Here is a 26,017-nt window from a genome sequence, read left to right as displayed (position 1 = left end):
TGTCTGTTTTTTCCATTAATAGGGTTGGGATATTTACATATTAGGTTAATTTGGTTGCTACATTGGGTACCTTCATGTTTATTCGGAGTACATTTCATTGGATAATCAACCTGTTCAATTCTGTTTTTTATCTCGTTTCAGTTTACAGTCCATCTACACTATCTAGTTTGATGGTTACACTTGGATGGTGGACATCGTTATATTCATCGTATCTAGGACTTTGTTTCTTCCCCATGATGTTCTCTGCCTTTTATTCTGTTTTGTCGCAGCTTGAAAGAGGAAATTATGCATGGGGAGGGGAGTTTTATAGTACCTAACTTTTTTCTGATTGGTTGTTTTCTGTGCTGCTGTGGAGTTCTAGTAAAGAGAGACTTAAGCAAATACTCGCCTCCTGTCATTAATAAAATTAAGATTATAGGTACACTAAAGCTAGCATAATCTACAATTTGCGCTATATGTCTGTCCAACCGTAATTCACCTCTTTCATATTAAATGCACCCACACTTATTATATATCAGTTTGTTCAGGAGAAACAGGGTTTAATTTCATATCAAATATTTATATATGAAAAATCATTTATTATGAATAAAATAAAAAACCTGTGAGAATTTTTTTTTTTTTTAAATTGTAGTTCCGCCTCACATTTTAGCTGTAAATGTCATAATACTGTTGTCTTTTACTGCAAAACAAGCACATATTTGGATTCAGCAAAGTCTCACGAGTACAACAGTAGCCCCCATTAACAGTTTTTACTGTGTTTTGGAAAGTTAAAGGGTCAAATATAGCACATTCCATTTTTTAGTTTTTTCACATTGAAATTTGCCAGATTAGTAATGTTACCTTTGAGACCGTGTGGTAGCCCAGGAATGAGAATTACCCCCATAATGGCATACCATTTGCAAAAGTAGACTACCCAAGGTATTGCAAGTGGGGTATGTCCAGTCTTTTGTAGTAGCCACTTAGTCAAAAACACTGGCTAAAGTTAGCATTCATATTTGTTTTTGTGTAAAAAAAAGAAAAAAACTAATATTTGCCCAGTGTTTGTTACCAAGTGGCTACTAAAATTGACTGGACAAACCCCATTTGCAATACCTTGGGTTGTCTACTTTTGCAAATGGTATGCCATCATGGGGGTAATTTTTATTCCTGGGCTACAATACAGTCTCAAAAGGCAACATAACCAATCTGGCGAATTTCAATGTGAAACAAATAAAATGCAAGCCTTATATTTGACTATCTAACTTCCCCAAAACACCATAAAACCTGTACATGAGGGGTACTTTTATACTTGGGAGACTTTACTGAACACAAAAATAAGTGTTTTAAAACAGTAAAACATATTACAACAATAATATGGTCAGTAAAAGTGTTGTTCGTGTGTGAAAAATGCAAAAAACTTAACTTTTACTAAAAAATATCATTGTTGCAATACAAGTTACCATTTTGAAACACTAATATTTGTGTTCAGTCTCCCGAGTAAAACAGTACCCCCTATGTACAGGTTTTATGGTGTCTTGGAAAGTTACAGGGTTAAATATAGTGCTTGCAATTCAAATTCTCTGCACTTTCTGCCTGGTTGTCAGGTATGTCAATCAAATTTGAATTAATTAATCACATAATTATGTTAAAATATTACTTAAATATACACGTAGAATATTAATATATATACATATATATGTATTTAAAGTCTAGGTGTACACTTATGTAGTTATTTATGTAATTATATATATTTATCTGTGTATATATATATATATATATATATATATATATGCGGTTATTTGTATTTTATATATAGATATAGAATGTCATTCTAAGTGTATTTTGTTAATATATATTAATATCAAAATACAGTTAGAATGAAATTACATATGTATATATAATTTATTTTAATTTTTTAAAATATTTTATTTATTTACTTATTATATTAATTTAAAATTGTAATTACCGGTAAACGTGTATATATATAAATATAAAATATATGTATTATATATATATAAATATATATATTATATATATGTAACGTCATTCTAAGTGTATTTTAATACTAATATATGTACTTATATTAACATTAAAATACACTACGTATGACGTTACATATGTATTAAGGCCGTTTGGCCTGTATTTGTGGGAGGGGCTTAAATTAATTCACTCCCCTATATAAGGGACACCCCTTACCTGACTCATATCGCTTGAGGTCAGCATCAGAAGGATTTCCACTTCCGGGTCATCCAGACGCCATTTTACCTGATTACTCCATGAGGTTTTCTAAGCTGAGCTGTGTCAGGAATCCAGCCACAGACGTTTCCGGCTTACCACCTTCTTTCTTCAATCCATCGCCGTGGATGGTGTCCAAGTGACTCACAAACCGTAAGTCGACCTACCTGTTACGCCAGGCATCAGTCCCACGGCACCATGCACAGGTCAGGTCCTCACTTTACGGCTGCATTTTGTCTAAGTCTGTTCTAAAACCATTGCATGTTCATGCATATAATTCGTTTAAACCCCCTACCTGTCTTTGGGTGTACTACAGGCTTATCAGACATTATTGCATTTCATGTACAAACCAAGGAACCACTGCATTTTCACCTACACACTGACCCCTACCGGTCATTCGGTGTACTACAGGCTTCACACATTATTGCATTTCATGTACAAACCAACGAACCACCGCATTTTTCACCTACACACTGACCCCTATCGGTCATTCGGTGTACTACAGGCGCCTTAGACGTTTTTTGCATTTTCATGTACAAACCAATAAACCACTGCATTTTCACCTACACACTGACCCCTACTGGTCATTCAGTGTACTACAGGCTTCTCCGACATTATTGCATTTCATGTACAAACCAAGGAACCACTGCATTTGCGCCTACACACTGACCCCTACCGGTCATTCGGTGTACTACAGGCTTCTCAGACATTATTGCATTTCATGTACAAACCAACGAACCACGGCATTTTCGCCTACATGCTGACCCCTGCCGGTCAATCGGTATACTACAGGCTTCTCAGACTTTATTTCACTTCATAAGCAAACAAACTAACTACAGCATTTTCGCTTTTATACTGACTCCTTTATGTCAAACGGTAGGATTAACCCCTTAAGGACACATGACGTGTGACATGTCATGATTCCCTTTTATTCCAGAAGTTTGGTCCTTAAGGGGTTAAAGGGTATTTTTACCATACAATCAGCATTTCTGACCCCTACTGGTCAACAGCAAAACCGTCTTCACATGTCATATACAATTTACCAGCCAATATAAATTACACATAAGATTGTTTTAAACATAACCATAAATTAAACTCCAGCACGGGCTCAACTTCCGGTTTAATTCACAATAATTTACATTTCACATCAAGACCAACAGTGGTTCTATCAAGACTGCCACCTACAGGTCTGTCGAGTATATTGACAATTTTCATGGGGTTTTACAAACACCAAAACACTGACACCTATAGGTCAATAGACAAACAACATTTCACATACCAATCAGTATCCAACTACACTGCCACCTATAGGGCACTCGGCAGATCTCCAGTGCACTTGCATTTTGCATCACCATGTTCACTGACCCCTACCATTCAATAAGACATACAACAATTCACATAGCAAGTGAATTGTTATAGACAACAAACTATGCAACAATGTGCAATGTCAATCACCAGTGGCCAAGGCCAGTAAGGTATTGTCATGCATGAAAAAGTGCATTCATTCTTGGGACGAGAATATCATTTTGCCTCTTTATAAATCACTGGTAAGACCACATATTGAATATGCTGTGCAATTTTGGGCACCTGTTCTAAAGAAGGATATTATGGCACTAGAAAAGGTGCAGAGGCGGGCTACAAAATTAATAAAAGGAATGGAACATAAAAGCTATGAAGAAAGGTTAACAATTTTAAACCTATTTAGTTTAGAAAAAAGTCGCCTGAGAGGGCATATGATAACATTATACAAATATATTCGGGGCCAATACAAACCATTGTGTGGAAATCTATTCACAAACCGGACTTTACATAGGACACGAGGCCATGCGGAAAGGAAAGGTTTTTTTTTACTGTAAGAACAATCAGGATGTGGAATTCTCTGCCCGAAGAAGTGGATTTATCAGAGTCCATACAGATGTTCAAACAGCTACTAGATGCATACTTGCAAAAACAGAATATTCAAGGATATAATCTTTCAATGTAGGGTAATAACTGCTTGATCCAAGGATAAATCTGACTGCCATTCTGGGGTCAAGAAAGAATTTTTTTCCTAGCTTTTTGCAAAATTGAGCTTCAAACTGGGTTTGTTTTGCCTTCTTTTGGATCAACAGCAAAAAAACTAATATGAGGAAGGCTGAACTTGATGGACGCAAGTCTCTTTTCAGCTATGTAACTATTGTGCCCCTGCACAATTACACCGGGGATGAACTAAGAGGAGTATACAGGGTGTGATGTATAATTTGAGGGAATCAAAAGGAGTATACCGGGGGTGATGTTTAGTTTGAGGGAACCAAGAGGAATATACCAGGGGTAATGTATATTTGGAGGGAACCAAGAGGACCCACAGCCACCAGTATGCACGTCTGCAAGCCAGTTAGTTACATATTAAAGTACACGGTACAAGTGTGTTTACATGGAAACATTTTAATAGCAGGAGACTGGAACAGTGAAATAATAAAATTGTAAACATTTAAAAATGTTCATAAAACTGGTCAAACTAAACAACTGAACTTGTGCCTCTGTCACCTTAAACTTACCCTCTTCTTACTGTTTCTTCTTCTTTTCCCTTTCAGAATCTGTTATTCTTTTCATCATTTCTGATCTATTTCGCTTTAAAACATAAGATAAATTAGAGACTACATTGTTTGTAGTTTTCCTACTCTAGACAACCATGACAAATGGATGAGCTTAAGGCAGCTTCATTTCATTTGTCAGCTTGACCAGATTGTCAAGTGTAGGAAATATACATATAACAAAGTAATCCCTACTTTATTTTATGTTTTAAAGAGAAATAGACCAGAAATGAAGAACAGATTCGGGAAGAGGAAGAGAAGAAAAAACAAAAGGAGAAAGGTAAGTTGAGGTGACTGAGCCACTTTAAGTCAGGGTTCAATGTTTCCACTGGCACTTTTTATGTAAATGGGAAGATTGTGTTATGGACATTCTACAAGTATTCGAATAAATTCAGGCTTTCATTCACTTAACACTGAACTGGATGGAATTGGAAAATTTTAGGGGAAAATGTTCCAACTTTACCATAGTTTCTGCAAATCTACTTTAGCCTGAATTTTACATTTCAATTTTCAATGCACTAGAATTGGCTGTTTAGCAAACCCATTTGTGCAGTAGGCATTCTTAGGGTCCCAGAGGATTTTTTACCCTGATTAATGTGACTCATTGCAGTATTTAAAGGACAGATGCACTTTACAAAGTCAAACACTAAACAATATGTTCAAAGTAATTCAATACGCCAATCCTTCTTCAGCTTCCTCTTCTAAGGAATCTATTCCCACCTCCTCGTAATCCTTCTCCAATGCAGCCAAGTCCTCCCGAGCCTCTGAGAACTCTCCTTCCTCCATTCCCTCGCCCACATACCAGTGTACAAACGCACGCTTGGCATACATGAGGTCAAACTTGTGATCAAGCCTGGCCCATGCTTCTGCAATTGCAGTTGTGTTACTCAGCATGCAAACTGCACGTTGTACTTTGGCCAGATCCCCTCCCGGAACTACAGTAGGAGGTTGGTAGTTGATTCCCACCTGTAGAAAATAAAATCTTGTTAAGAATTAACATTGACTTAACCAAAATATTATTACAGTAGAAAAAACACCCAAGCAAACAGAATTCTACAATTCGGAACATCATTAAAATGTTTAATACACCCCAACACAAAATCCTTACTATTGCCACCACACACCACATCCACCATCTGTTCATGATCATGAATACATATTTTGGTTACTTCCAGCCAACATATCTTTTAACACACTCTTGTTTTTTCTTTTTGTTAGAAACATTAACTGGTTAACAATCGCACTAGGAAACCACTCATTATTCTGGAGTTTTGTCATAAAACTAGATACCAACCTTGAACCCTGTTGGGCACCAGTCGACAAACTGAATTGATCTCTTGGTCTTTATGGTAGCAATGGCAGCATTGACATCTTTTGGAACCACATCTCCTCTGTACAACATGCAGCAGGCCATGTACTTGCCATGACGAGGGTCACATTTTACCATTTGGTTTGCAGGTTCAAAACATGCGTTGGTGATTTCTGCTACAGACAGCTGCTCGTGATAAGCCTTCTCCGCAGAGATAACGGGGGCGTAGGTCACAAGTGGGAAATGGATACGGGGGTATGGAACAAGGTTTGTTTGAAACTCTGTGAGGTCAACATTCAATGCGCCATCAAATCTTAGTGAGGCAGTGATGGAGGACACAATCTGCCCTATGAGACGATTTAAATTGGTGTATGTCGGACGCTCGATGTCCAGGTTTCTGCGGCAAATATCATAAGTTGCTTCATTGTCCACCATAAAAGCACAATCGGAATGCTCCAGAGTTGTGTGTGTTGTAAGGATAGAGTTATATGGCTCCACTACAGCTGTTGATACTTGCGGGGCTGGGTAGATGGCAAATTCCAGCTTCGATTTTTTACCATAGTCAACAGAAAGTCTTTCCATCAGGAGAGAAGAAAATCCAGACCCAGTACCACCACCAAAGCTGTGGAAAATGAGGAAGCCCTGTAGACCTGTGCACTGATCAGCCTAAAAAATACATTGGGAAGGGATGAACAATCAAATTTTAAATGAATGATTGTAGAGTACCAAGTTTTATATTTTTTACAAGTGTATTTACTCTGAGATGTTTAGCGTTGCACATAATGTAATGTGTAAATACATTTTATTTGTGTCAAGTCACCAGTTAAAGACAAACTCTCACTTTTTTTCTTATTATGATCTCTTTTCTTTCAAATTAATATTAAAGGGTTACTCGAACCTTTCTGCCTTTAGAAAGGAACCTGTATGTGCAGTATTTCTGTTAGAAGCTTGGCACATACAGATATGTGCACCCCCAGCACACGTGACTTAGGCAGTCTGTTCTCTGTTCTGCACTATGTAATGTTAAATTAGGGCACTGGCAATGTCCCTCAATTCACCTCTTTCTGTAATGCCAACACTGTTTACCTCCAATTCCACCTCCCTCCCTAATTCCGCCTCCTTACAACAAATTAAATGTATCCATTTAAGGCTGCTTCCCCTCCCATGTTAGCAAACTGGTCCACGCTTTTGGCACTCCACACTCGCTTCCTCATTCTGCTACCGTGCTTTAAATGGCGCAATAGTGGTGTTTGCAGAACATGCGCTAAGATCCATCAATGTTTCTCTCCGAGAAGCATTTGATTGAACCTCGACCCCAAAAACGATGAATTGGGATTGACGATAAAGATGGAGGGGAAACAATCAAGAAAACCTTGTACCGGTGCTAGGGTGCTAGGGTGTTAATCCTTTTAACTTGGAGTTGTGGATAAAAGGCATATTGCACAGTCTGTTGCTCTACATAATTAATTTTCTGCACTTTCAGAGTGTAGTGGTGTCGTGCAGAGAGGCACTGAGGCTAGTGGTGTCGTGCAGAGAGGCACTGAGGCTAGTGGTGTCGTGCAGAGAGGCACTGAGGCTAGTGGTGTCGTGCAGAGAGGCACTGAGGCTAGTGGTGTCGTGCAGAGAGGCACTGAGGCTAGTGGTGTCGTGCAGAGAGGCACTGAGGCTAGTGGTGTCGTGCAGAGAGGCACTGAGGCTAGTGGTGTCGTGCAGAGAGGCACTGAGGCTAGTGGTGTCGTGCAGAGAGGCACTGAGGCTAGTGGTGTCGTGCAGAGAGGCACTGAGGCTAGTGGTGTCGTGCAGAGAGGCACTGAGGCTAGTGGTGTCGTGCAGAGAGGCACTGAGGCTAGTGGTGTCGTGCAGAGAGGCACTGAGGCTAGTGGTGTCGTGCAGAGAGGCACTGAGGCTAGTGGTGTCGTGCAGAGAGGCACTGAGGCTAGTGGTGTTGTGCAGAGAGGCACTGAGGCTAGTGGTGTTGTGCAGAGAGGCACTGAGGCTAGTGGTGTTGTGCAGAGAGGCACTGAGGCTAGTGGTGTTGTGCAGAGAGGCACTGAGGCTAGTGGTGTTGTGCAGAGAGGCACTGAGGCTAGTGGTGTTGTGCAGAGAGGCACTGAGGCTAGTGGTGTTGTGCAGAGAGGCACTGAGGCTAGTGGTGTTGTGCAGAGAGGCACTGAGGCTAGTGGTGTTGTGAAGAGAGGCATTGAGGCTAGTGGTGTTGTGCAGAGAGGCACTGAGGCTAGTGGTGTTGTGCAGAGAGGCACTGAGGCTAGTGGTGTTGTGCAGAGAGGCTTGAAGACTATGGTGAGGCTTAATAGAAAGCAGTTGGTGGGGGATTCCATCATAAGAGGTGTGTAGATGGACAATGGTGGTCTTGTGAGGTGTCTTCCCGGAGCTACTGCTCACAGAGACAGGAGACGTATCTGTAATATTGTTAAGCAAGCAAAGCAGGAAGGGGAATTGGATGTACTTGTCCATTTAGGGACAAATGACTTGGCTTGCAATGAGGTTTCAGAGGTTAAGGAAGTTTTTAATGTTTTTGCCAATGATATACGGCAGGTTGCTTCCACACTGTCATTCTCTGAAGTTCTGCCTGTGCATAACACTCAGAATGACAGGCGGATGCGTATTAGGGACTTTAACTTGTGGCTTGGTGAATGGTGTCGGGAGCAAGGATTTGGCTTTATTGCTCATGGTAGCTCTGTTTGGAATGGAAATAAACTGTACAAAAAAGATGGTTTGCATCTTTCTCAAAAGGGAACAAATGTTCTCAGTGAGCAGTTCAGAGGTTTTGCTAGGATGTATTTAAACTAGGAGGGGGGGGCAAAAGGGTGATAAAACATCAATCCAATTGTCCCCCAAAACAAGGACAGAAGGTGCCTGTAGCAAGTGTGTTAAAAAATGATAAGCTTAGAGTCATGTCTACAAATGCTCGCAGTTTAGGGAATAAGATCCATGAACTTGTGGCAATAATGGCAACTGATAGTGTAGATTTAGTCGCTGTTACTGAGACATGGTATAATGAGAAAAATGACTGGGACATAGCAATACCAGGGTACTCTTTATATAGAAAAGACAGGGAAGGCAAGAAAGGGGGAGGGGTGGCCCTGTATGTAAAGAATAGCATAAAATCTAGCCTAATAAAGGTTAGTGAGGCGAACATAGAGTCCGTTTGGGTTACGTTAGAATTTGGTAATCACACAGTAACTCGTGTAGGTGTGATTTATAGGCCCCCAGGACAAATTGAAGAGTTAGATAATCTACTAGTTGAAGAAATAGCTAAAATGACAATGAAGGGGGAAGTTATCATCATGGGTGACTTTAATCTTCCTGATGTAAATTGGAAAACAAAAATAGCTACTTGTGCCAGGAGCACACATATTCTAAACTCCCTACTGGGATTGTCTCTAAAACAAGTCGTTGAGGAGCCAACTCGTAAAGAGGCCATACTAGATTTAGTGTTAACAAATGGAGATTTGGTATCAGATATTACTGTAGGTGAAAGTTTAGGATCCAGTGATCATCAGTCAGTGTGGTTTAATATAAGAACAGTGACTGAGTCACACCACACAAAAACAAAAGTTTTAGACTTTAGAAAAACAGACTTTTCTAAAATTAGAATATGTGTAAAGGAGTCATTATCAGACTGGAGCAATTTAAATGGAGTCCAAAAGAAATGGGATTTAAAAGTTGCACTACTGAAGGCAACAGAAAATTGCATTAGGCTTGTCAGTAAAAGCAAAAAATTCAAGAAACCACTGTGGTACTCCACAGATGTAGCCAAAATAGTAAAAAACAAAAAGTTAGCATTTAGTAATTATAAAAAAACCCAGAGTGAGGAAGACAGAATGACCTATAAGATTAGGCAGAAAGAGGCTAAGCAAGTTATAAGAGCTTCCAAATCACACACAGAAGAGAAAATAGCACAGTCAGTAAAAAAAGGGGGACAAAACCTTTTTTAGATACATAAATGAGAAAAGAAAAGTAAAACAAGGATTAGTTAGATTAAAAACAAAAGAAGGAAGGTATGTAGATGAGGATAAAGGTCTAGCTGACTGCCTCAATGAATATTTTTGTTCGGTATTTACAGATGAAAATGAAGGAAAGGGACCTCAGTTAAGAAAAAGGATAAATGAGTCATTTATTACACGTGAGTTTACAGAGGAAGAGGTTCTATTTCAACTGTCAAAAGTAAAGACAAATAAGTCAATGGGACCTGATGGAATACACCCAAAGCTATTAAAAGAGCTTAGTGGTGTACTAGCAAAACAATTAACAGATTTATTTAACCAATCATTGATAACAGGAGTAGTCCCAGAAGATTGGAAGTTAGCGAATGTTGTGCCCATTCACAAGAAAGGTAATAGGGAGGAGTCGGGTGTAACGGATCGCCTGGCACCCCGACTGAGTACCTCCGTTAATGGATGCTCCTAGTGCTTCCTGAGGACTCCAAGCACTCTGGCAGACACCACAATCACCGAATCCGAGAAAACCTTTAAATTCTCCCAAGCATATGAATGCTGTAGACCATTGAATAGGAACCATATGAATAGGCTTGTACTCCTAGCAGTCAACTGGAACAGCATGCAATAAATCCTTCCCCCCAATAATGAGACGACACATCACTTTGAGGGTAAAACAGGAACTCTGGACTGGCTCATCCAGCCTAGCTTTTATTACACTTGTACACTTACAGGCCACACCCAGGGGGAGGCATAAAATAACCAATCACATACATGGTTCAGCCCACACATCCCCTCCCCTCAGATAACATTAAACCCAATTATCCGGTACACTTTTCCAGCCAAGTTCTGGATGTACCCCAAAAACAGGGGGTACACCTTTAAATCCAGCATCGCTGGATAGCCCTTATTCAGGGGGACAACATATCCAAAATTCAAGTCATTCGGATGAACAGTTCGGGAGATATGAGGTTCCAAAGATTTGACCGACCGCATGGGTAAAGTATCCGAAAACAGTTCCATGCATTTTGGCCCTGCGGTTGGTCACAAACAAGGGAATGAAAACAGACGAATTGCCTGTGTTATAGAGCCTAGAGAGGGTTTGAATGAATTCCCTTGTTTGTGGGGTTCTTTCTACCGAACGGCTGGTCATTCGGTAGTTTCTATACGAATTTCTGGAAGTATGGAGGTCTCAGCGGTGTTTGCCTAGTCAAGTGTCCGATTTTAGTTCCAGACACTCGACGGCAAAACACCGCTGTTCGGTAGTTTAAGATGGCCGCCGCCACGTGTTTGTTTCCCGAATGGCGGCCACCCAGAGGACACAGAATATATTACACTGATTGCCAATTACCCGTTTGCAACATTGTTGCAAACTGTAATTGGAGGCACACTTATTCCTGGGTGGTCTGGTTGTTCGGTAGTTTCACTCAATATAATGAATGGAGTGATTCTACCGAACAATCAGGTGAATGCTGCATACATATCCCAGGTTAAACTCAACACATAAATACATATGTAATATTAAAGGCAGTATACTGGAATATGCTCCACAGTCTTAAAGGGACAGTAGTCCCAAAAGTCCCAATATGTCCATCGCTGATTTTAAAGGGCCAGTAGCAGCAATATAAAGTACAATATGCCCCAAATAACCCAGGGGCCATAGTCAGCAGGTAGGAGGCTAGCAAACAGGCTTCTCCAGGGCCCAGTGGCGAGGTTGGTTTCGCCACATTTCTCCCCTTTTCCAAACAGACTAACAGGGTACCTGACCTCTTGCCGGTCAGTGCCCTTGTTAGTCCAGCAGCCCACCCACAAAACAGAAACAGCAGTACAGCCCACCCACAATAAATGGTTACTACACCTGAGTAATGGAAAAACTTGTCCAGGTCCAGGTGCCTCACCCCGGCTGTGTGGGGGACTGGTAGGCTGTTTTGGTGGGTTGCTGAGTGGGCAGAGACCAGCGGTACTCTGCCCTGGTGCCAGCACTACTACAGGAGTAGTCTGGTTGGAGCCTGGTTGCTGGAGACCGACTGTCTCCCCTTTAGCTGCGCAGCTCTGCTGCTGGAGACCGACTGTCTCCCCTTTAGCTGCGCAGCTCTGCTGCTGGAGACCGACTGTCTCCCCTTGAGTTACACAGCTCTGCTGCTGGAGACAGACTGTCTCCCCTTTAGTTACACAGCTCTGCTGCTGGAGACAGACTGTCTCCCCTTTGGCTAAACAGCCCTGTTGTGGGGGGGCAGGACCGACCGTCCCTACCCCCTGTGCTGGAAGTGCAGAGACCACGGTCCCATCTGCACAGGTGTGGGGCTTACAGTCTCCCCCTGGTACATTAAGCTGTCGCTGGGGAGAGGTGGTAACCAGCTCCTCTCCCATTAGAACACTCTGCCCATCGATGATCCGTCGCTGGGGAGAGGTGGTAACAATCTCCTCTCCCATGCCTACTTTCAGTCTTTGTGGAGGGAGACCGACTGTCTCTCCTCCCAATTCAGTGTCCTGTTGCTGGGGAATAGAGACTGGGCTCTCTATTCCCAAAAAATCATGCTGCTGCTGGGGGGTAGGACCAACTACCTCTGCCCCCTGTAACTCAGCCTTCCGCTGGGGAGGGAGGACGCTGCTCTCCTCTCCCTGCACTTCACACTGCCTTCCCGGCATATCACTCTGCTGCTGGGGGGAAGGACCAACTACCTCTGCCCCCTGTAACTCAGCCTGCCGCTGGGGAATGGAGACTGGGCTCCCAATTCCCTGTGATTCACACTGCCGCTGGGGAATGGAGACTGGGCTCCCAATTCCCAACAAATCACACTGCCGCTGGGGAGGGAGGACGGCCCCTTCAGCTCCCTGTAACTTGGGCGCAGAGACCACGGTCCCATCTGCGCTGGTGAGGGGTTTTCTGTCTCCCCTTGGTGGGTTAGGTTGTCGGTGGGGAGAGGGGGTATCAGGCGCCTCTCCCTGCACTGTAGACTGCCGCTGGGGATCAGGGCTGACCCTCTGTACTCCCTGTAGGCAGGGCGCAGAGACCACAGTCCCATCTGCGCTGGTGAGGGGCTTACTGTCTCCCCTTGGTGAGCTGTGCTGCCGCTGGGGAGAGGTAATAACAGGCTCCTCTCCCTGAACCGTAGACTGCCGCTGGGGATCTGGGCCAACTGCCCAGCATCCCTGTAGGGCCGGTAGAGAGATCTCGGTCCCATCTTCACCTGCCATCTGTGGGTCTCTCCAGGACCATTCTATGAGGTCCCCAACTTCTGCAGCTGGTAGTGAAGCAGGGGGTACCTCAGCCACCTTTTCCCAGCTGTAGGCTAGCAGGTCTGGGTCTGCCACCCAGTTTTCCCGGTCTGCGTCCCTGCTCTGCGGCTGGCAGGAATTTAATAGTTCTACATAGTCCATCTCCAGCTCTCGTTCCATGGCAGCGAAACGGCGGAGGTCTTGTCCCAGTCCAATAGATCTCGGGCCCTGTATCATCTCACCTCGGTAATGAAAGATAGCCCAGTACCGTGACTCTGCTGGACTGCCGAAGTCGACATCCTCCACTAAGGCTTTCCACAACAGGCCAGGGCTCGTGTAGTTCTCCCCCTCTGGCTGGATGCCCTCTGCCCTCCACGTCTCTGGCTGGACAGTGCACCACCACAGTGCCCGGTATGAGGTGTCCAAGCTCAGTTCCCTTTCCACGAGGTACTCGAGTTGTCTTACCCGCTGCCCTCCAGGTTGGTCTCCCAGAAGCGGCATCCGCCAGGCCATTTGTTCCTCCAACCGGTATGCGACACCAGGAAGGCGCTGCTGCCGTTGATACTGGACTTCCTCCAGGGCATCGTACCATAATTCTATCCGGGCATTATCTCTCCATTCTAATTCACTCTCTTCCTCAGGTGTGTGTGTTGCCCAGGGGTCTACGAACCCCATTTTCCCAAATCTTTATGTAAACAGGGACGCTGTATGCACACCAGCGTCGCCCTCAATTGTAAATCCAAACGCACTGTGTCTCCGAGCTGCTTTACCTCGCACTAGGACGCCATCCCACCGCTTGCCACCAATGTAACGGATCGCCTGGCACCCCGACTGAGTACCTCTGTTAATGGATGCTCCTAGTGCTTCCTGAGGACTCCAAGCACTCTGGCAGACACCACAATCACCGAATCCGAGAAAACCTTTAAATTCTCCCAAGCATATGAATGCTGTAGACCATTGAATAGGAACCATATGAATAGGCTTGTACTCCTAGCAGTCAACTGGAACAGCATGCAATAAATCCTTCCCCCCAATAATGAGACGACACATCACTTTGAGGGTAAAACAGGAACTCTGGACTGGCTCATCCAGCCTAGCTTTTATTACACTTGTACACTTACAGGCCACACCCAGGGGGAGGCATAAAATAACCAATCACATACATGGTTCAGCCCACACATCCCCTCCCCTCAGATAACATTAAACCCAATTATCCGGTACACTTTTCCAGCCAAGTTCTGGATGTACCCCAAAAACAGGGGGTACACCTTTAAATCCAGCATCGCTGGATAGCCCTTATTCAGGGGGACAACATATCCAAAATTCAAGTCATTCGGATGAACAGTTCGGGAGATATGAGGTTCCAAAGATTTGACCGACCGCATGGGTAAAGTATCCGAAATCAGTTCCATGCATTTTGGCCCTGCGGTCGGTCACAAACAAGGGAATGAAAACAGACGAATTGCCTGTGTTATAGAGCCTAGAGAGGGTTTGAATGAATTCCCTTGTTTGTGGGGTTCTTTCTACCGAACGGCTGGTCATTCGGTAGTTTCTATACGAATTTCTGGAAGTATGGAGGTCTCAGCGGTGTTTGCCTAGTCAAGTGTCCGATTTTAGTTCCAGACACTCGACGGCAAAACACTGCTGTTCGGTAGTTTAAGATGGCCGCCGCCACGTGTTTGTTTCCCGAATGGCGGCCACCCAGAGGACAAAGAATATATTACACTGATTGCCAATTACCCGTTTGCAACATTGTTGCAAACTGTAATTGGAGGCACACTTATTCCTGGGTGGTCTGGTTGTTCGGTAGTTTCACTCAATATAATGAATGGAGTGATTCTACCGAACAATCAGGTGAATGCTGCATACATATCCCAGGTTAAACTCAACACATAAATACATATGTAATATTAAAGGCAGTATACTGGAATATGCTCCAGTCTTAAAGGGACAGTAGTCCCAAAATGTCCATCGCTGATTTTAAAGGGCCAGTAGCAGCAATATAAAGTACAATATGCCCCAAATAACCCAGGGGCCATAGTCAGCAGGTAGGAGGCTAGCAAACAGGCTTCTCCAGGGCCCAGTGGCGAGGTTGGTTTCGCCACATCGGGCAACTATAGGCCAGTAAGCCTAACTTCAGTAGTGGGGAAAGTGATGGAAACCATGTTAAAGGATAGGATTGTTGAACATCTAAAAACACATGGATTTCAAGATCAGAGACAACATGGGTTTACTTCAGGGAGATCATGCCAAACTAATCTTATTGATTTTTTTGATTGGGTAACTAAAATTATAGATCAGGGTGGTGCAGTAGACATTGCTTACCTCGATTTCAGTAAGGCTTTTGACACTGTTGCACATAGAAGGCTTAACAAACTACAATCTTTGAGTTTGGATTCCAATATTGTTGAATGGGTAAGGCAGTGGCTGAGTGACAGGCAACAGAGGGTTGTAGTCAATGGAGTATATTCAAAGCTTGGGCTTGTCACCAGTGGGGTACCTCAGGGATCTGTACTTGGACCCATTCTCTTTAATATTTTTATTAGTGATATTGCAGAAGGTCTTGATGGTAAGGTGTGTCTTTTTGCGGATGATACTAAGATATGTAACAGGGTTGATGTTCCAGGAGGGATAAGCCAAATGGAAAAGGATTTAGGTAAACTAGAAAAATGGTCAGAGTTGTGGCAACTGACATTTAATGTGGATAAGTGCAAGATAATGCATCTTGGACGTAAAAACCCAAGGGCAGAGTACAGAATATTTGATGGAGTCCTAACCTCAACATCTGAGGAAAGGGATTTAGGGGTGATTATTTCTGATGACTTAAAGGTAGGCAGACAATGTAATAGAGCAGCAGGAAATGCTAGCAGAATGCTTGGTTGTATAGGGAGAGGTATTAGCAGTAGAAAGAGGGAAGTGCTCATGCCATTGTACAGAACACTGGTGAGACCTCACTTGGAGTACTGTACACAGTACTGGAGACCCTATCTTCAGAAGGATATTGATACCTTAGAGAGAGTTCAAAGAAGGGCTACTAAACTGGTTCATGGATTGCAGGATAAAACTTACCAGGAAAGGTTAAAGGATCTTAACATGTATAGCATGGAGGAAAGACGAGACAGGGGGGATATGATAGAAACATTTAAATACATAAAGGGAATCAACACAGTAAAGGAGGAGACTATATTTAAAAGAAGAAAAACTACCACAACAAGAGGACATAGTCTTAAATTAGAGGGACAAAGGTTTAAAAATAATATCAGGAAGTATTACTTTACTGAGAGGGTAGTGGATGCATGGAATAGCCTTCCAGCTGAAGTGGTAGAGGTTAACACAGTAAAGGAGTTTAAGCATGCGTGGGATAGGCATAAGGCTATCCTAACTATAAGATAAGGCCAGGGACTAATGAAAGTATTTAGAAAACTGGGCAGACTAGATGGGCCGAATGGTTCTTATCTGCCGTCACATTCTATGTAACTTTTTGCAAATAACATTAAAATCCAGTTCAGGAAACGCGCACATTGCAAATGAACATGTTTCATTTCTCATCTTCTGTCTATGCTGACTGCCAAGTGTGAAGGACAGAGTTTATAACAATCACTGGCAGGGAGCTAAGTTTGATGTGCCCAGTAACAGGGAAGTGGATTTCTACTTTTAATTTTATTTTTCCCGCCTCACAAATACATGTTTGTTAAATATAGGGATCAGTAAATATAATATTAAAAATCCTGGGACATGAGAGTTCCCTGCTGAGAAATGTTTGCATACTAACCAATTTTCGGATACGGTCCAAAACAAGATCAACTATTTCCTTTCCAATAGTGTAATGACCACGAGCGTAGTTATTGGCGGCATCTTCCTTCCCAGTGATCAGCTGCTCAGGATGAAATAGTTGGCGATATGTCCCAGTGCGCACTTCATCTGTTTGTAGAAGGAATTGTGTGAGACTAGAAACTATACATTGCAATAATGTTTAGTGTGCGTGGACACTAACTGCCACTGTCTCATCCATCACATTCAGGTTCTGAACAACTGCTATGTGTAAATACAATCCAGTGGAAGTAACTAATCAAACTGGTTTTACAGTGTGCCATAGACAGGGTTATTCACAGACTTCAGCCATGTCTGTTAAATTCTCTAATATTAAGTGCTTTTTACGTACCAAGCAGATAATCTTTTTCAAATGCATCTGCATTAAAGGAATTCTATAGTTTAAGGAATACAAAGTTGTACACTATAGTTCCCGCTGGTTCCCTACTTTCCCCAGCATGGCATGGATAAAAAAAAAAAAACCTTTAAACACTTACACGATTCCAGTGCATTAGGCCCTCCCCATAGGAAAGCACCGACTCATTGCTTTCCTATGGGGATTTAACATACACTGGATGTCCTCATGCAGAGGGGTACGTCTGTCCAGTGTGAGTTAGGTGAAAGTCACTTAACAACCAGGAAGTGCCTCTAGTGCAATAGTTTTCAAACCAGTCCTCAAGGCATGCCTACCAGTCCAGGATTTAGGGATTACCCAGTTGTTAGAAAGAAAGAAAAGAAGCACCTTGACACAACTGGATAATCCCTACATCCTGGACTGGTTTGGAAACCACTGCTCATGGCAGTCTTAGTCCTGAAATGTAAATATTGCAGTTTCTAAAAAACTGTAATAATTACTGCAATGATTTACATTGCAGGACTAAATGGGACTGAGGCACTGCAGCCAGTCCACTTCAATGAGCTGAAGTGGTCTGGGTGCCTATAGTATCCCTTTAATGGCAGAAAAAAGGCACATTGTCAACACACACAATAATAAACCATCCCTTGGCTTCTGTTCAGGGTGAATAAAAATCATTGATCATTGAAGTGGTCTGTGTGCACTGTCCCTGTCCTCTTAGTCCTGCAGTGTAAAACATTGCAGTTTTTGATAAACCCCTATCAGGCAGCCACTAGAGGAGCTTCCAGGGATTTACAGGACTCTAGGTCACCTGTCGCTGGACGTCTTCACACTCTGCATGAGGACATTCAGCGTCTGTAAAATCCCCATAGGAAACATTTATTTAATTACATTTATTTCATTTGGGGAGGGCCTAATGCGCTCACTGCACATGGGCATAAGGTCTCCCCCCCCCATCGGATGAAATTGGAAAAGGCTGAGTAAATAAAGGAATTTATACCCCTTTAAGTACTGCAGGGAGGGCTGCGAGGAGGGTGTTGGTTGGAACAGAGCTTTCTATTGTGTTAGGAATACAACTTTATATTTCTAACACTATAGAATTCCTTTAAGAAAATAAAATTATTTAAATAAATGTTTTAAATAAACTGCATTTTGAGGAAACGGCTTTACGAAGAAAGTTTTCTTTAAACGATACGTCATAGTCTAAATGTCATTCATTGTGAACCAAAGGTTAGTTTCTAGCTATGTAACATTAGACTATATATTCACACCATGTTTAATTTTTTTCTGTAAATTAACTCCACAAATCCATTTACAATGTCACGCTCTCCCAGAGGTTTGTGTAAGATTATTTTGGGCAGTTTTTGTATTTAGAACACATGATGCTTTGATTTTCAGTTCTGAAAACTGGGAATTTGTGTTCACACCAAAAATGTTATAGAATAAAAAAAACATGCAGGGGTCTATTCACTAAACTCCAACGTTTGTACAGATGGTCAAATTTATGTGAAAACTGAATAATTCCAACCAGACTGCCATTCCCATATTTACTAAAGTCAATTTCTGTTGGAATTCAGTCAAGTCGCCCAAATCTGTACCTTTCTGGCGGATTCATTCTGTGGCTAGTTTAAAATAAGTGCAAAGCATCGACAAAGTGAAAAATAATTTTAAATACTATTTGCCAGCACCCCAAAAAAAAAACCAAATCTCCCCGTGTAGCAATGGTTATCAATGTGGCGGCTAGCTATCAAGCTGCATTAAATGGAAAAAACCCTCACTTCGAAGCAATGGTTATCAATGTGGCGGCTGGCTATCAAGCTGCATTAAATGGAAAAAACCCTCACTTCGAAGCAATGGTTATCATTGTGGCAGCTGGCTATCAAGCTGCATTAAATGGAAAAAAACCCTCCCTGCGAAGCAATGGTTATCAATGTGGTGGCTGGCTATCAAGCTGCATTAAATGGAAAAAACCCTCACTTCGAAGCAATGGTTATCATTGTGGCAGCTGGCTATCAAGCTGCATTAAATGGAAAAAAACCCTCCCTGCGAAGCAATGGTTATCAATGTGGTGGCTGGCTATCAAGCTGCATTAAATGGAAAAAACCCTCACTTCGAAGCAATGGTTATCAATGTGGCGGCTGGCTATCAAGCTGCATTAAATGGAAAAAACCCTCACTTCGAAGCAATGGTTATCATTGTGGCAGCTGGCTATCAAGCTGCATTAAATGGAAAAAAACCCTCCCTGCGAAGCAATGGTTATCAATGTGGTGGCTGGCTATCAAGCTGCATTAAATGGAAAAAACCCTCACTTCGAAGCAATGGTTATCATTGTGGCAGCTGGCTATCAAGCTGCATTAAATGGAAAAAACCCTCACTTCGAAGCAATGGTTATCATTGTGGCAGCTGGCTATCAAGCTGCATTAAATGGAAAAAAAACCTCCCTGCGAAGCAATGGTTATCAATGTGGTGGCTGGCTATCAAGCTGCATTAAATGGAAAAAACCCTCACTTCGAAGCAATGGTTATCAATGTGGCGGCTGGCTATCAAGCTGCATTAAATGGAAAAAACCCTCACTTCGAAGCAATGGTTATCATTGTGGCAGCTGGCTATCAAGCTGCATTAAATGGAAAAAAAACCTCCCTGTGAAGCAATGGTTATCAATGTGGCGGCTGGCTATCAAGCTGCATTAAATGGAAAAAACCCTCACTTCGAAGCAATGGTTATCATTGTGGCAGCTGGCTATCAAGCTGCATTAAATGGAAAAAAACCCTCCCTGCGAAGCAATGGTTATCAATGTGGTGGCTGGCTAGCAAGCTGCATTAAATGGGGAAAAAAACCTCACTTCAAAGCAATGGTTATCAATGTGGTGGCTGGCTAGCAAGCTGCATTAAAAGGGAGGTAAAAAAGTAAAAAACCTATGGTGTTCAATATGACCCAGATTAAAGAGTTTTAAAACACATCCAGCCCCCACCCATAGGTGGTGGCCCTAAAAGACAAATGGTGTATTCCCAGGCTAGTCTTGTCTGTCAGAGAGCTCTGATTGGTTGGCTTGGAAGTTCTATCACTCACATTACAAAGTATGACAAAGCCTTTCCTGCCTTCAAATGGCAGTCAGCACAGAGCCCTTGAAGGGCCAACATTGATTGTTTTTATTGCGCTAAAATGTTTTCATTTTTCCATCAAGTTTTTTTTGAGATTCCGGTTTTGTAGGGCTGAAATATTGTAGCTTAAAACTTATTATTCTCTCCCTAAGGAGAAAATTTATAATGGTAGGCCATAAATGAAACCCAGTCTGAAAATATTTTAATAAAGCTCTATCTATAGGTAAGGCAAGCATGCAAAAGCCAAGGACTAGTGAAAAGATATTGTTCTAAAAATAAAACATTCATCTGGTTCTAAATTTTAAAGCGGCTCTGTCAATCTCATATTCAAAATTCATAACGATAAAATCTTGAAATACTCACATTGACTGTCAAAAGATATGACAAAATAGGAGCTTACTTTGTCTCAGTAAAACGCTGAGCTACCCTTTGTCAAGCCATCAGTGGTGGCTGAAGGGAAAAGACCTCTATCTATGGAGCGTCCCACAGAAACCTTCACAGACCTCAGTGTTGCATTCCCGCACAGACCTCAGTGTGGCATTCTCATACAATGCTGATGTAATGTCCTGGTAACTGAAATGCCAGGAGCTGAAGAGGACCGTCAGGAAGAAGATGGTTGTGGTCATGAGGGACACTTTCGAGTTAGTATAACTAACCTTCCCCTACACCCCTCGGTCACAGAACTAACAACTAGTTCTGTAATGACAGTAAAGTTTTATAGTTAAATACATTAAATACATTTAGCAACTAACAGGTGAGTATGAAACATTGTAAATCTAATCCATGTACCGAAACCTCTGATAACGGTCCCATAATGTTTTTATATACTTTAGGTTTGAATAGGATCATCAGTAACAACCAACAACGTTACAGCATATCTATAGCTTAGTGTGCCAATCTCCAAGTGCAGTGCACTTACCCACCACAGTAGGCTCTAAGTCCACAAAGACTGCTCGGGGGACATGTTTCCCAGCTCCGGTCTCACTGAAGAAGGTGTTGAAGGAATCATCTCCCCCTCCAATTGTTTTGTCACTCGGCATCTGCCCATCAGGCTGAATTCCATGTTCCAAGCAATACAGCTCCCAACATGCATTGCCAATCTGAACTCCAGCCTGCCCGACGTGAATAGACAAACACTCTCTCTATATAAACAATGGAAATATTTTAAAATGCACCCATTAATGAAGCTTTGCATAAAAATAAATATATATAAATATTGTTTTAAATAGATGTCAGTGCTCATGTAATTTGTTGTGGCATTAAATATATGACAGAATATGTGGGCTCTGCCCATGAGCTGAGATCTAGCCAATGACGATCATTCATATTAAGTACTTAGCTAGATAGCCCATGAGCTTGCAATATAAAAGTTAAAATAGGGAGTGTTGACAAAAGGTAGCAGGAGGAATTTGGACTTGATGGCCAGGGAGAATTAAATGATAATTGCAGCTTCTAGTAACATAAAAAGAGGTGAATTCTGTGAAATACTGACCCTTACGACGTATTTGTGCCCTTGAGAAAGGCGAATTTTATCGCCGAAACGCACGTTGGGCTATGGGTGTATGTTTTTCCACTACCTTGCATTCTGCCTTTAGGTAATCAGTTACCTTAATTACGTTGTATCTAAGCAGGGACTCTTACTTTTTTCTGCCGGCGGAATCCCTGCGGTTTACTTTTCAGTTTGCATGGATCAGTAAGAACCTTTATTTACTATATTTTTTCAATACCCTTTGGTTTCCAGTATACTTATTTCTTTCTGTCCTTTCGATTTCTTACAATTTGAGATACCTATAGAACTAGTTTAATTTGTATACGTATATTTAGGCACATGATCCTGATTTTTACCTAGGATCAGGCTTTATTAGGGGTACTTTAGGTTCTTATACGTTATTTATCCCATTCATTTGGAATATTTTATATATATTCCGGCTTCTCCTCTATATATGATCAGTTGATACTTTTTGTTGCTACACTCTTAGCCACTTGGTTATTACTTCTAGTGTCAACTGTATCAATTTAATCTAGTTACATCATATTAAGCTGGAGTTTATATCTCTTTTTGTGTTTTGTCCACAATGACTGTTTGATCAGTCCAATGTATTTGAGGCAAGTGGTGCTGCCTTTAAATAATATTATAATCAATAAACTTTTTTATTATTTTCTTTTTGTGGTTTGCACCGTGTCCGAGATACATTTTTCATGAGATTTATATATAGCGCTCCACTGAGGTACTGGTCTTGCTGGGATTTACTTTCTGTTGAGGAAAGTTTCTCCCTCATCTCCTTTAATTTGTATCCTCTGGAGAATTAAATGATAATTGCAGCTTCTAGTAACATAAAAAGAGTAGAATTCTGTGAAATACTGACAATTAATCAAATGCCATAGATGAGAAAACACTATCTTAACCTCCCTATCACTGGGAGCTCTGGGATCCAGTCACAGAATGGCTGTCTTGTCACTGGGAGCTCTGGGATCCAGTCACAGAATGGCTGTCTTGTCACTGGGAGCTCTGGGATCCAGTCACAGAATGGCTGTCTTGTCACTGGGAGCTCTGGGATCCAGTCACAGAATGGCTGTCTTGTCACTGGGAGCTCTGGGATCCAGTCACAGAATGGCTGTCTTGTCACTGGGAGCTCTGGGATCCAGTCACAGAATGGCTGTCTTGTCACTGGGAGCTCTGGGATCCAGTCACAGAATGGCTGTCTTGTCACTGGGAGCTCTGGGATCCAGTCACAGAATGGCTGTCTTGTCACTGGGAGCTCTGGGATCCAGTCACAGCCTGGCTGTCTTGTCACTGGGAGCTCTGGGATCCAGTCACAGCCTGGCTGTCCTGTCACTGGGAGCTCTGGGATCCAGTCTCACAGAATGGCTGTCCTATCACTGGGAGCTCTGGGATCCAGTCACAGCCTGACTGTCCTATCACTGGGAGCTCTGAGATCCAGTCACAGCCTGGCTGTCCTGTCACTGGGAGCTCTGGGATCCAGTATCACAGAATGGCTGTCCTATCACTGGGAGCTCTGGGATCCAGTCACAGCCTGACTGTCCTATCACTGGGAGCTCTGAGATCCAGTCACAGCCTGGCTGTCCTATCACTGGGAGCTCTGGGATCCAGTATCACAGAATGGCTGTCCTATCACTGGGAGCTCTGGGATCCAGTCACAGCCTGACTGTCCTATCACTGGGAGCTCTGGGATCCAGTCACAGCCTGGCTGTCCTGTCACTGGGAGCTCTGGGATCCAGTATCACAGAATGGCTGTCCTATCACTGGGAGCTCTGGGATCCAGTCACAGCCTGACTGTCCTATCACTGGGAGCTCTGAGATCCAGTCACAGAATGGCTTTCCTATAACTGGGAGCTCTGAGATCCAGTCACACAGCCTGGCTGTCCTATCACTGGGAGCTCTGGGATCCAGTCACACAGAATAGCTGTCCTATCACTGGGAGCTCTTGGATCCAGTCACAGCCTGGCTGTCCTATCACTGGGAGCTCTGGGATCCAGTCACAGCCTGGCTGTCCTATCACTGGGAGCTCTGGGATCCAGGCACACAGAATGGCTGTAGTCACTGGGAGCTCTGGGATCCAGTCACAGAATGGCTGTCCTAGCACTGGGAGCTCTGGGATCCAGTCACAGAATGGCTGTCCTAGCACTGGGAGCTCTGGGATCCAGTCACAGAATGGCTGTCCTAGCACTGGGAGCTCTGGGATCCAGTCACAGAATGGCTGTCCTAGCACTGGGAGCTCTGGGATCCAGTCACAGAATGGCTGTCCTAGCACTGGGAGCTCTGGGATCCAGTCACAGAATGGCTGTCCTAGCACTGGGAGCTCTGGGATCCAGTCACAGAATGGCTGTCCTAGCACTGGGAGCTCTGGGATCCAGTCACATAGAATGGCTGTCCTATCAATGGGAGCTCTGGGATCCAGTCACAGAATTGCTGTCCTGTCACTGGGAGCTCTGGGATCCAGGCACACAGAATGGCTGTCCTGTCACTGGGAGCTCTGGGATCCAGTCACAGAATGGCTGTAGTCACTGGGAGCTCTGGGATCCAGTCACAGAATTGCTGTCCTAGCACTGGGAGCTCTGGGATCCAGTCACAGAATGGCTGTCCTAGCACTGGGAGCTCTGGGATCCAGTCACAGAATGGCTGTCCTAGCACTGGGAGCTCTGGGATCCAGTCACATAGAATGGCTGTCCTAGCACTGGGAGCTCTGGGATCCAGTCACATAGAATGGCTGTCCTAGCACTGGGAGCTCTGGGATCCAGTCACAGAATGGCTGTCCTATCACTGGGAGCTCTGGGATCCAGTCACATAGAATGGCTGTCCTATCAATGGGAGCTCTGGGATCCAGTCACAGAATTGCTGTCCTGTCACTGGGAGCTCTGGGATCCAGGCACACAGAATGGCTGTCCTGTCACTGGGAGCTCTTGGATTCGGTCACAGAATGGCTGTCCTATCACTGGGAGCTCTGGAAACCAGTCACAGAATGGCTGTCCATCAGTGGGAGCTCTGGGATCCAGTCACAGAATGGCTGTCCTATCACTGGGAGCTCTGGGATCCAGTCACAGAATGGCTGTCCTATCACTGGGAGCTCTGGGATCCAGTCACAGAATGGCTGTCCTATCACTGGGAGCTCTGGGATCCAGTCACAGAATGGCTGTCCTATCACTGGGAGCTCTGGGATCCAGTCACAGAATGGCCGTCCTATCACTGGGAGCTCTGGATCCAGTCACAGAATGGCTGTCCATCACTGGGAGCTCTGGGATCCAGTCACAGAATGGCTGTCCATCACTGGGAGCTCTGGGATCCAGTCACAGAATGGCTGTCCTAGCACTGGGAGCTCTGGAAACCAGTCACAGAATGGCTGTCCATCACTTGGAGCTCTGGATCCAGTCACAGAATGGCTGTCCATCACTAGGAGCTCTGGGATCCAGTCACAGAATGGCTGTCCTATCACTGGGAGTGTGTTCTCAGTATAGGAAATGAATTCCATTTTAGTGTGTGGCTGTGAGTGCTAGGAGTGTGTGGCTGTCGGGCATTGTTAATCACAGTCTCCCCTCAGTTCTCACCATAGTGAAGGTTCAGTACTGCTCTCGGGGTGCTGTCTCAGTCTCGGGGTGCGGTCTCAATGTGGGCGATCGGTGTCAGGGTGTGGTCTCGGTGTCTCCTGAAGAGATTCCCGCCCTTTTCAAGCCGAACAGCAACCTTGCGCGCGCGCATCTAAATCCTCCTTGCTGATTGGATGAACCAGTGAATGGGCGGGAAAACAGAGTGAATACTCGGAGGGTGGAGCCACATCAATAGCGCGACTTTTAACTGGCTGCTCACATCACTGCGCGGGAAAATTACATGCGGGATGTGGTTATAAGGCTCCACAGCCCTGAGGGAGATCAGAAGGAGAGGTCATTGGAGGGAGATTATAGGGAGAGGTCATTGGAGGGAGATTATAGGGAGAGGTCATTGGAGGGAGATTATAGAGAGA

General features: G+C 43.4%; 1 protein-coding gene across 1 annotated transcript; it reads right to left on the bottom strand.

Annotated features, from left to right (window-relative positions):
• Positions 1 to 4,676: 4,676 nt before the first annotated feature.
• On the bottom strand, positions 4,677 to 25,714 carry LOC134573366 (tubulin alpha chain, testis-specific). The gene is made up of 5 exons (XM_063433072.1): positions 25,605 to 25,714; positions 21,460 to 21,682; positions 17,047 to 17,195; positions 6,082 to 6,762; positions 4,677 to 5,753 (listed from the first exon to the last, which is right to left on the bottom strand). Exons 1-5 carry the CDS (start codon positions 25,605 to 25,607, stop codon positions 5,457 to 5,459), a joined length of 1,353 nt encoding a protein of 450 aa, XP_063289142.1. The 5' UTR covers positions 25,608 to 25,714; the 3' UTR covers positions 4,677 to 5,456.
• Between the last annotated feature and the right edge of the window lie 303 nt (positions 25,715 to 26,017).

Source organism: Pelobates fuscus, chromosome 9 (genome assembly GCF_036172605.1).
Source record: "Pelobates fuscus isolate aPelFus1 chromosome 9, aPelFus1.pri, whole genome shotgun sequence".
In the NCBI taxonomy this organism is placed as follows: Eukaryota; Metazoa; Chordata; class Amphibia; order Anura; family Pelobatidae; genus Pelobates; species Pelobates fuscus.
This window is presented reverse-complemented; position numbering and strand designations above follow the sequence as displayed.